The 12,500-nt window shown below is 48.3% G+C and overlaps 1 protein-coding gene across 6 annotated transcripts in view; it reads right to left on the reverse strand.

The window, feature by feature from the left end:
• Nucleotides 1-12,500, reverse strand: part of zmiz1a (zinc finger, MIZ-type containing 1a) — a 120,077-nt gene that overhangs the window by 21,533 nt on the left and 86,044 nt on the right. For all 6 annotated transcript variants that reach the window (XM_062520054.1, XM_062520056.1, XM_062520057.1 and 3 more), the window contains one exon: nucleotides 10,617-10,722. In XM_062520054.1, the coding sequence (XP_062376038.1) occupies nucleotides 10,617-10,722 (106 nt within the window). The remainder of the gene's footprint in view (nucleotides 1-10,616; nucleotides 10,723-12,500) is intronic.

Raw genomic sequence — 12,500 nt, forward strand, 5'->3', positions numbered from 1 at the left:
AAAAAACAAGCATCATTACAGCAGAATTTGCCAGTTGTCAGTGCATTTAAGACCCGTGAGGCCCTGTTGTGGCAGCCCTGCAGATCTCAGTCAAGTGGTACCGGGTACGGGGTTTGGTACCGAGGAAAGGCGAGAAGGTGACATCTACAGCCTAAGCGCTCGGCTGAAATATTCCAGGTTGCTTGCACATTTGTCAGACTTTTGATACACAAAAAGGGACACACGGCCTAGCCACGCTCGCTAAAGCTCCACTAAACAGCAAGACAAATACAGGCTGATTAGCCCAATTAACATCAAAGATCGCCAATGACTATAAATAATTTCCTTACATCAGTGTCTTAAGTCGCTTTGCGTTTTCAACTCATTGAAATGTATACACACACAGCTAATCTCTCTTGTGTCGTGTTGTTCCTATGCTGGTGAATTACATGCATTGCGTAACATCTGAACTCTTATTGGGGCAAAGTGCTACTGTAGCACTGTAAGTTTTAGAGCATGCCCTGATTGGATCGATGACCACAAGTGCACCCAACTTACAAGGCCATGCTAGCGGCCAGCACTTAAAAAAAATATCCTCCTCACCTCAGATGAGGCCTGCAGTGAGCTGGACAGAGGCGTAAAAATAGCCATTACAAGTGTCTCACCCCCAGCCAGACGGTGAGAAACTCGGCTAGCAACAGAAGGAAATGTGCGAGGCAGCAAAACGAAACAAAACAGAGAAATGGCAGTGCTAGCTGTCAACAGGTTGGTTTTTTTGCCCTCCCACCGTGAGTAAGCAGCATGAGCCCGGAGAGAAGCTCGCAGCCCACTTCCCTTTCATCGACGAGGACTTCCAACAAGTCAACTCACAGGTGCATTCTATTCCTCAGAACCCCATCTTCTGAGCTACAGTACGCACGAGCCTAGTGCCTCGCGTTTTTGCGGGGAGCCTTAATAAGCAAGTTCATCTACAGCGACAGCCCACATCTGACAACAAGGATGAAAGGAAAGTAGCACAAACGCTGTACACATCTGTGTTTTATTTGTCCTGTAATTGAGTTCACTAACACGCACACACGCTCACATAGCCGCGGCATTACGGCATCCACGGCAGCTCCTACTCCACCAGGGCACCCCGTCTGTGTTGCCCCTCGACTGGGGAGCACAACTCCTCACACAGGGTCTGCTCTGCACTCTGCACAACTCTACATTGTAGGCAATCACAAATCAAAACATCTCACTCGTGTAGGGAGCACAACTCCTCACACAGGGTCTGCTCTGCACTCTACACAACTCTACATTGTAGGCAATCACAAATCAAAACATCTCACTCGTGTAGGGAGCACAACTCCTCACACAGGGTCTGCTCTGCACTCTACACAACTCTACAGTGGACTCTAAGACTCCTCCAAGACTCTATAAACCTATGTGTAAAAATATCACAGACGGACTAAATTCGTGTCATAAAAATACTCTGCTCTGCACTCTGCACAACTCTACATTGTAGGCAATCACAAATCAAAACATCTCACTCGTGTAAACACAACAACAATTCGTTGTTAGCTCTCTGTCTCTCTCTCTTTCTCTCTGTATCTCTGTATCTCTCTCTCTCTCATGTAAAAACAACAACTATTTGCTGTCTCTCTGTCTCTCTCTCTTTCTCTCTATATCTCTCTCTCCCTCTCTCTCTCTCTCTCCCTCTCTCCCTCTCTCTCTCTGTCTCAATCTCGGTGGTGTTCTTTCAGGGCAAGTGAACTTACAAGCAGAGCCAATTAGAGAGCCGTGGCTGATGAATGAGCGAGTGGCCGCGCTCCTGTCACTGTAATTGGGTGAGTGGCTGGAGCCGGCCTGTCGCTGGGCACACGTCAAACTGCTGAGGGGACGCACGATATTTAAACACACACACACACACACACACACACACACACACACACACACACACTGTCTCAAGTAGGTCAGTGCTTCTCCTAGAGACAATCAAACTCATCCTGACCCTATCAGAGAGAGAAAGACCAGAGAGAGAGAGAGACAGAGGAGAGAGAGTGAGAGAGAGAGAGACAGAGGAGAGAGAGTGAGAGAGAGAGAGGGAGTGAGAGAGGGAGTGAGTGAGAGAGAGGGAGTGAGAGAGAGAGTGCAGGAAGTGGGTCAGACGTAGTCAGCTGCTACGGCTCTATCATGTGCGCAGCTCAGAAGTTCCAGTCACGCTTACGGACTCCCATTCCATTAGTTTAAACCCACAGCGGGGAACCTCCAGCTCTGCCCCCCCACACACACAACCCCCCCAAAACCCCCACCGCGTGCCAAGCCTGTTGAGAAGTTGCAGTCAACAGATCCATAGTGGGACTCCGAGCCACTACTCCACAACACACCACACAGCCTGCTACACGCACACCGCTGCACATGGGAGCACAGACACAAACACTGGCATGCACTTCAGCACCCTCCCACACACACACACACACACACACACTTATATCCCCATATACACTGATACCAATATACAAACTAACAGATGGACACACACCACAAACACGCACACACACACACACCTACACACACATACACACACACAAACACACACACACACACACACACACACACACACACACACACACACACACACACACACACACATACACACATGCACACACACACACACACACAGACACAGACACACACAGACACAGACACAGACACACACACACATACACACAGACACACACAAACACAAACACTTACCCACAAACGGGCACTGCACGTCTCATCTCACTCTCCTCATTGCACAGAGAGGGAGGAAGAAACACAGCGCTCAGGGCTCAAGTGGCTCCAAACACTCCTGAGCAATCTCTCAGCTCTGTGTTTTATCTCTCTCTCTCTCTTCTCTCTCTCTCTCTTTCTTCACTCTCTTTCTTCCCTTTTTTCACGGGGCACCCGTGCTGTTTTCCCTCTTTCCCTTGCCTGTCCAGCAACTGCACAATGCACATCAATTATTCATCAGCAGTGTCTCTCTCCCTCTCTCTTCTTCCCTCCCTCCCTCTCTCTCTCTCTCCCTCTCTCTCTCTCCCTCTCCCTCCCTCTCTCTCTCTCTCTCTCTCGCGCGCGCGCTCCCTCTCTGTTTCCAAGGCATGGCCAATCACAGATGGAGCTCCGTGCTAATGGGCTCCCGCTGCACCTACCTCTGACAGAGAGGTAGAGAGGGGGAGCGAAAGTCAGTGTGCAAGAGAGAAAGAGAGAGAGAGAGAGAGAGAGAGAGAGAGAGAGAGCAGAGGAAAGAGGAGAATCAGGTTAAGCTTTTTTTAAAAAAAAAAAAAAAAAAACTTTCCAAAGCCAAAGTGGCTGAGCAATGCCTACAGCTCTCTCTAGCGAGCGAACTAGCGCTCTACGCCGTATAGCTTTGTAGGGCTAAGTGGGATGCAAAAGAGGAAGAGAGAGAGAGATGAGCTGGAGACAGAGACAGATGGAGAGGGGGAGAGAGAGAAGAGAGAGAGATAAGGGAGAGAGAGATAGGGAGAGAGAGAGAGAGAGAGGAAGCAGCAGCGGTGGTGTTGTTCCCTACCTCAGATGTATGGTGCCATTATTAGTGTGTCTCCCTCCCTGTCTAGTGATCCATTGCTTGTTCAGAGCTCAGAGCCTCTTCACCCAGCAGCCACAGCACACCCACACACACGCAGACACACACACCACAAACACACACACTCTCTCTCTTACTCTTACACACACACACACACGCATGCACGCACGCACGCATGCACAAACACACACACAGCGTCACAGCTACTCTTGTGGACGGAGAGGGGGGAGGTAATGCAGGCGGCTCGCTTTACAAACTTGCAGAGAAGGGCGGAGCCTGGCATGACAGACAGCCAGTGTCCTGGCCCCACGCCAGTGCATACGAGAGAGAGCGAGAGAGCAAAAGAGGGATAAAGAGAGAGAGAGAGAGAGAGAGAGAGAGAGAGAGAGAGAGAGAGAGAGAGAGGGAGGGAGAAGGAAGGAGGCAGCATCGGTTCCTCCGAAGCAGCAGCTTTTGTAAGCAGTGATTACTAATATCAAAGCAAAGGAGAATCCTCTCCCGCTGTGAACCATCAGCAGGTGCTTACCCGCCGCTCACATGACACTAGTCACTAAATCCATCAACTCAGCCATATTAATTAGCGCTGGGGCAAGCGCAAGTGGGGGGGGGGGGGGTTGGGGGCTGGAGGGGGTGCTGCTGGAGGGAGTCGGAGTTGCAGACAGCGCACCCAGCAGACCCTCCCGAACGGGCCCAAATTACCGGCTGATGTGGAAGCTTTTCAAACGTTTGACGCCTCTCATGTCCACCCTCATTCACGGCGGCAATTACCCACATCTCAATGTGTGAAGCGCGGGGGGGAACAGATAGGGTCCCTCATTCTCAGGCTGTCTAACGCCACACACTCATTAAAGACTATTCATATTGCCGTTATTCGTTCGGAGGTTAATTTCTGTTGTTTAATTAGCGGTGTTATGGTAATTAAATGCGCGCGGTGCATCTGTCAAGCCGCGTGTGGCCTGCTACTGCGGGAAGAGTAATATAATGGAACAGGAGAGCGGAATGGCGAGAGCAGTCATTTTCATACAACACTAAGATGATGTTAGTGCCAGATTCATAGTGAGAGATTCAGCTCAATATCCATCATGGCTGGCTGGCTGGCTTACCTATCCTTGTGCTCAGCGTAGCCTGGGAGCACATCAAAGATGATAGAGATGCCCAATATCCTGCTTAGAAGGGGAATAATATAACTCTCGGAAAATGGCGCTAAGTGTCAAGGCTGAGGGCTCCATCAGAGGTGAGGTGAAGAGTTTAAGCTGATTCAAATAGAAACTTCAGCTCTGACTCACCGCCGAGCGACACGGCTTTCTCTCTCTTTTTTGCTCATTCTCTCGCTCTCTCGCTCTCTCAAACTCTCACACAGGCACAAACATTTACACGTTCCTCATGTCAAGTCACTGGAAATATCTGGTTTTGTAAAAACAAACGGTTTCTTTCTGTGTGTGAAAAATAGATAAATACATAAATTTGGCACGACGGAAGAGATCTAGCTGTTGGACAGCGGAATCACGTTACATTTTCACACAGTTGATGGTTTCAAAGTGGTTTCATCATTTAGAGAGAGAGAGGTGCAGCAGGCAGAGTAGGGGGGGGGGGAGAAAAAACCGAACGAGGCTGCTTTCTGAAAATGGGCCGACATCCTGTTAATAATTCAGACTGGGTGCTCTTAGTCAGCAGTAATTAAATAGAAAAGTCTGGAAGGTTGATTAGGTCATTAAGAGCCGTGCTCAGCTGAACTCCGAGGAGTTGGAGTTTCCCGGTCCGCCGTCGGGGCGGCCGTGACGAGGGGCGGGGACGCGTGTGTGAGGAGAGTGTGTGTGAGGACACAAAACGTGTGGACTGTCCCGATCAGCTGGGGGGTCCAGCGCTTGCTTGCGAGCGCTCCCGCCCGCGCGTCGTGTGTGTTTGCGCCCGTGTCTGCTGTGTAAACCCGCCGTGTGTGTACATGACATGTGAGTTACGGCGGCGCGGCGGGCCGCGGGCCCATCCGTCACTGTCGGCGCGCCCCATTGGCCGCCCTCCTGACGTGGCCTCGGCGGCGGCGGCGGTGGGCCTGATTTACGGCGTGCTGACAAGAGTCCTGCGCAGCTCCGGAACATTCTTTACGTTTGCACTGAGGAGGCAGTTTCACCTCGCAGCCAGCCAGCGCGCTGGCAACCCCCACGTAATAAGGAACGAGAGGAAAACACTACACCCCCCCACCTCCCCCCCTGACAAACACCTACTCGGCCCATAGCCTTTTAAAATGCACGAAAAGGGCAATCGATTGAGAATACGCCAGTGTGTTTTGTTAACAAACAAAACAACAAACACAAACACATAAATAGTTTTCATCAGTGTTAGTTTTCTCAAAACAACAAAAAAAAACCACACTTATTAAAATGTCATGACAAGTGTGAGCGTGTGGGCTATCAGTCAGGGCTGTGGCAGGAGGTGTAAACATGACATCCTGTGATTTGCAGAGTGTGGAGAGCAAAATGGAGGAGAAAAGGAGTCCCTCTCTCTTCCTCTCTTCCTCTCTCTTCCTCCCCACTGCACTCCCAGGAGATGTGTCAGGGAAGAGGCTGCAGCCACACACACACAAAAAACATCCCCAGCAAAATCAGAGAGAGAGAGAGAGAGAGAGAGAGAGAGAGAGAGAGAGAGGGAGAGAGGGAGGGAGGGCGAGCTTTTCACACGCCATTTACTAGATCTAACGAAGTCGGCTCTCAACCCAGAATGCTTTCAGGAGAGTCCCAAATGAAGGCTGACTGCTGAGCCCAGATGGGCTAAGAGGATCTCTGAAAGCTGTGAAATAATAAAACAAAACTGCAAACCAAAACACCAAGAAATGCTCCCAATTACTGTACTCCTCACGAGTAGCTTTCTGATATAAGGTCTGGTGGCAGAGCAAAGCATCATGTTTGCTTATTGCATAAAGAAAATCAATAAAATCTTCAAAAATGATTAGCTAACCTCATTCACAAAAAAAAACATTCACGACTAGCATCTCCTTCCTAGTCAACAGCAGCAGTCAGGAAGACAAACCGAATCCTAAAAAAACAGGCTTGACTGTAAAAAAAACCAACAAAAACAAACACAGCACAAGCCCAGCTACCAAAAACACACCACCGAGCATTTTTGACATTCCTAATGCCACCCAGCGCAAGTCACGGCTAAACTGATCCCAAAACAGCCCAGACAAAGAGCACTTAACAGACACCGGGTGTCGGGCACACCTTCGAATTCTGCTGTCAAAACAGTGCGCTGGGAGACGGAGCGCCATCTCGGCTCGCCCCGAGTCACACAGGTAATTGGAGGAGCTGCTTCATTTTATGGAGATGGGTAAACAGACAGAAGCAGCGGCAGTGGGGTGAGCGATGCTGGGGTAAGGGGGGGACTCATCCACTGGCACACACACACACACACACACACACACACACACACACACACACAGATATTGGGGGGAGTTGGACTGTCAGCGTGATTGATGCTGATGTGCTTTTCACTGAATGTGAGAAGGACGAGTGAGCGAGCAAGTAGATGGGAGACCAGCAGACACACACACACACACACACACACACACACACCAGTTTGAAAAAGGCGATTGGAGGGGCAGCTGGGACAGAGCAGGGCTGCAGCAGCCAAAGATTACCACTGCATGTTTCACCTTTGATGAGGTGTTAAACTGGTGTGAATTTCATCCTGTCAGCGTTCGAGACGCCTAATTAATTCTCCTGTCAAACACTTGACCATTTCAAAGACAGGGACGATGGAGAACAGAAGAAGAAATGGCAACTATTTCAGCAGCGGCAGCCTAAATGACAGAAGAGGTGCTGGATTCGAGGCTGAGATAGCTACTTAATGGGGTGGGAAGGGAAAGCCAAGAAGCAGCTTGGTCCATGCCAACAGTACAGCATGGAAACAAGCACAGGACTCCCTCCTCTACAGAAAGGCTACTCCTGTCACTAACAGGATCTCACACCATCAGGAAAGTCACTCAAAACAAGTACACACACATTACAAGGGGAAACTCACAAAGACACCACATGTGTCAACACCCAGACTCAAGCACACTCCCCCACCCACACACACACACATTATGCACACACTGTCATGGCTAACCTGACACTCATTATACACCTCCACTGCGTTCACCTTCCTGTGCTTGTTCAAAATGGAACTCTGATCAGTCCCGTCTTTATCTACAAATGACAGCTACGCCAAGCAGACGTCCCAAAAGCAAAAACCTTTCAAGTCTTGGGCCCTTGGCTTGCAGACGGATGCTGTATTGATTGTATTTTGTGTGTGTGCGCGTGGGCGTGGGCGTGGGTGTGTATGTGCATATGCGCGTGTGTACAGTATACGTGTGTGTGTGTGTGTGTGTGTGTGTGTGTGAGAGGGAGGCTGGTGAGTTGCACGTAAACACAGTGATCTGGGGGCTCTGGTGTCGGCTGGCCGCCCCACTGTCGCCACTCTGCCTGTCGTGATGTTTGTGCTGCGGCTGCACTTTCATTCCCACAAGCCAGAGAGCCAGGAGGCGCAGTGCAGGAGCATCATCTGTCTATCGCTTCTCATCTCTCTCTCTCTCTCTCTCTCTCTTTCTCTCTCACTCTCTCTCTCTTCCTCTCTCTCTCTCTCTCTCTCTCTCTCTCTCTCTCTCTCTTCCTCTCTTCTCTCCCTCTCTCTCTCTCTCTCTTCCTTCCATGGACATATATGACTGTATAGAGCATGCATGTGTCCTTGTAAAAGAACTAGTGTGTGAATGCATGTTGTTCACTGGAGCCTTTACTGGTTTGTGTGCAAGTGTGCGTACATGTGCGTATCTCTGTGCTGTGTGTGTGTGTGTGTGTGTGTGTGTGTGTGTGTGTGTGTGTGTGTGTGTGTGTGTGTGTGTGTGTGTGTGTGTGTGTGTGTGTGTGCTTGCATCTCTTGTGTGCCTTCTGCCTCTATGCCGTCTCCTTGTCTAGATGTGCAGACGCCCTGGTGACAGAGCTAAGATGGATGCTTATGCAATCATCCCAGGCTGAGTCACATCTGCTTCCTGCCACGTCTGGCCCTGTGTGTGTGTGTGTGTGTGTTCCCATCTTGAGCCTCCACTCTGCTCTCCGCTTCACACACTCCTCCGCACCTCTCCTCACCTGCGCGCACCTGCACAGGCCTCAGCTCCACACACACACACTAGACACCACATAGGACATACGTACACACAGGGGTTGGGCTAGTCTATGTGCTGGGACAGGTCAGCTTAGCTACATCCTACAGTATGTCATTTTTTTACTTTAACAAAAAAGACTGTGTTACATATGGATGGAAGTGGAAAGGATTAACTCTGTATGGATGGAAGTGAGCAAGAAGCATTTTAATTCAGAATGCAGGTGAAATGCATAATACGCATGTAAATGATTCCCTGGGTGATGTCTGCCATTTGTGTCAAACACAAATGCTCCAGGCCCTGCCAATGAATAAATATTAGAAGCCACCAGCGGCTCGGCAAAACTGGAAAAAGCCACAAATCACCCTTTGAGGCCCTCAAAATGTCCCCCGGTAACCATGGTTATCTGCAGGGCCTTTCAAAGGCACGTTTATCTTCATTCTGAGCAGCTAGCTTTGTCAGAGGTTTGCCTCCTGTTTTTTTTTGTAGTTGTGGCGTGGCGTGCGCACACCTCAGGCCGACCTCTCCCTGACCCATCTGTCTCAGCTCCACCAGTGCCCATCCACCATTTACTTTGACAAATGTACAAGAACAGGACACTTCAGGAAAATTGAGTTTGGGCCGCGCGGGTCTGGGTTTCAGAGACGTGTAGTGCCTCGGCAATGGCCGCTGAGCCCCAGCTCCTGTTCTCAGGGAAGCACCAAGACAGATCTGCTCTGTCTGCACAGAGCTGACAGGAAGCGAATATCAGAGTGTATCATTGCTCAGAGGGAATAGTGCTTGTAAATACGCAGGTTAAAAACAGCTAAATCAATTCAAAGGATTTCTGGGCAGAAACATCCATGCATAGATATGCTAAGCCAAATAGTTTTTTTTTTTGTAAATAGCATCTCAATCAGCATCAAAAACAAATCTTTGATTACATTTACATTTTACATTTTAAAGTCCTGATTACTGTCCTGGAATTATTTACCCACAGGCTCACATCCAGGAAACAGATTCAGATGAATACAGGAAAGGAAACATTGAATACATCACTGTTAAACTGGAGTGATGAAAAAACATCACATCACACAGGCGCGTGGGAACACATTGTAAGTTTGGCATCTGTGGGCGGTGCATGTTTGCAAAACAGCATTTGAAGATACGTAGCCAAAACAGCATTTAAAAGAAACGTACTGTAGTGAAATAAACAAGGCCACACTTACCACATTCGCAAAGGCTACACATTTGACCTGTTTTGCTTTGCATTGCAGTTCTAACTCTTGTTATGCTCTGGTTCTATATCAGTACTGTCTTAAAAGTAGTTGACACACTTCTCCTGATGCAGAATGAGTTATTTTACGGCCAGAAACAGTCACATTATCTTGGTAATTCACAACATTCTCAGAGACGACGCTTCTGAATAACCACAGACTCACTGTAGCCAACAATAGATGGCATCCCACTGGTCAGCTTGTACAGCTGTAGCTATATCCTCATGAACGTTTCTGACCGTTTTAATCCTACTCAGCCAGAGTGCCGTTGAAGCACTAATGTTGTGGTTCTGAGACAGCACACAGCACCTCCCCAGCCCACACTCTTAAAACAAATGTGTCGAAAACAACACAACTTGTGTCCAGAAAGGGACAACACAGTTTGTGTTGTTTCCAACACATTGCTTTTGTTATTTGTTACACAATATGTTTTTAAACAACATAACTTGCGTTGAAAACAACACAACCTGCATTTTTATTTTTTTTATTTTTTAACACATCTCTGTGTCCAGATTGGGACAACACAGTTTGCGCTGTTTCCAACACATTCGTTGTAAGAGTGCAGGCTGCTATGAGGAGGAGGTCAGGGGAAATTTGTAGTGGGTCTAGAGTGTGTCTGTGTGTGTGTGTGTGTGTGTGTGAAGGAGCGGACGGCGGGAGAGGAGGCCCTCGAGCTCACCTGCGGACTTGGGGGTGAACTTGTCCCTGTTGGCCGCGCACACGGCCAGTAGCCGGTAGCCCAGGTCCAAATCAAAGCCTTGCTGTGCAGCTACACGGCTCACCACCTGAGGAGAAATAAGACACACAGCAGTGCGTCAGAGCATGTGTGTGTGTGCTAGTTGTGTGTTCGTGTGTGTGTGTGTGTGTGTGTGTGTGTGTGTGGGCCGAGGAGCAGATACCACTCTGCGCTGTGATCCTCAAAAATACACTGCGTTCCCAGCTGGAGGACCAGAGGGAGGCCAGACAGAACTTCTAAAAGAGTCCTCTTTTAGCGCCGAGGCTGCTAAATATTTCAGCGCCGGCAGAAGACATGAGCAATTAAGGCTTTCCTCAAGTTCTGCTGCACCTCCCTCTCGGGAAGAATTTGAGCCAATAATGCACACATACACACTGACTACACCAAACGAAAAAACAGCCTTTCCTGAGCATTTAAATGAATGCAGTTGAAAATACCGATCCTCTATGAAAAATACATCTAAGAAAACAAACACACATAAACACAAACAGACATAAATCGAGTAAAGGTGGCGTTCTCAATGAGACAAGACTCGGCTGAACTTAATGTGTGAGAATAAGCATTCAATAGAATGCAGAAGTGAATCAAAACACCCACGCATTCCTTCTTTCCACCTCTGCGAGAGCAGCCGTGCCCTGAGAGCTCGAAATTCTGCTCGTCTGAATTGGCTGACTGAAACAGACCCCGCTATTACATTTCTGGAGTGCAGAACAAGGTCGGATACGGAGTTCAAAACACTGCAGAGAACTGAGAGAGAGGAAATCGACACCATTCCGAGGTTAGAATGGCGCTTTCATCAAAAACTCTCTTTCTTCTGTGAGAAATCAAAATGGGCACTATGTCAATACTACTTTGTTAAATTGAGTTTGAGGAGAACATTTAGAGTAATTGTCACCCGTAGATAGAATAAAAAATAGAATAAAAAATAAAAACGTAACAGATGAATTAACAAATCTCAAACAGACGGCATGGAGAGCGCTGAGCTATCTGTAAGAGTGGATGAAAACCTCCATCACTGAGATTCTGCTGGCAGCCAGGGCAGCGGTAAGAGCTTTTAAAATATTGAAATGTAACAGTTCTCACACTCACAGCAAGACTGGCTCGTTACACGTCCATCCATATTTCATGACACTACTTTACAAACAGGCAGATAGCGGATGGGTTTCTGTGAGAAGCAACCCAAGAGCTCTTAATACAGACAACTGACATTTACGGAAGGTTTTTACCGGAGCAAATGATGTACCTCTGGATGTTTAATCAGGGCAATTAAGAGATAAATATCTCAGTTACTGCAAGCCCACAGACATCTTGATCACACCGCGTTTATGACCTTGGCTGGGCTATTGGACATGGTTCCTGGCTACCTTTGATTCCCTTTCTGTGTAATGCGCCTGCATCGGCCAAATACAGGAGGCCAGAGTGGAGCCTGCTCCAAAAGAATCCATCTCATAAGCCCTCTGTCATCATAATCTGCTTTCTCACAAAGTGGGCCCCCAAATATTATATTATTCAACAACGCTGTTTCAGGTCAGTGAGTCAAGTAAATCCTCCTTCACCAGTCGGGCGGAGGGGAGACAAACAGGGTCAGGATGAGCACAAGCAGGTCAGGACAGGACACACACACACACACACACACACACACACAGGCACAAACGCTTGCACACACACAGAGATCTCATTTACTCCTATTTTATATTTTTATTTAGTATTGCTAATATACAATACTGAGTAAATGGAGATGGTCACTAATAGACAGTGAATAGCACACACATAATCATACCAGTGCTCAGAAAGATGGATCTACAAACTGAGAAGTCAAGCACAGAG

This window comes from Sardina pilchardus, chromosome 18 (assembly GCF_963854185.1).
Source record: "Sardina pilchardus chromosome 18, fSarPil1.1, whole genome shotgun sequence".
Classification (NCBI taxonomy): Eukaryota; Metazoa; Chordata; class Actinopteri; order Clupeiformes; family Clupeidae; genus Sardina; species Sardina pilchardus.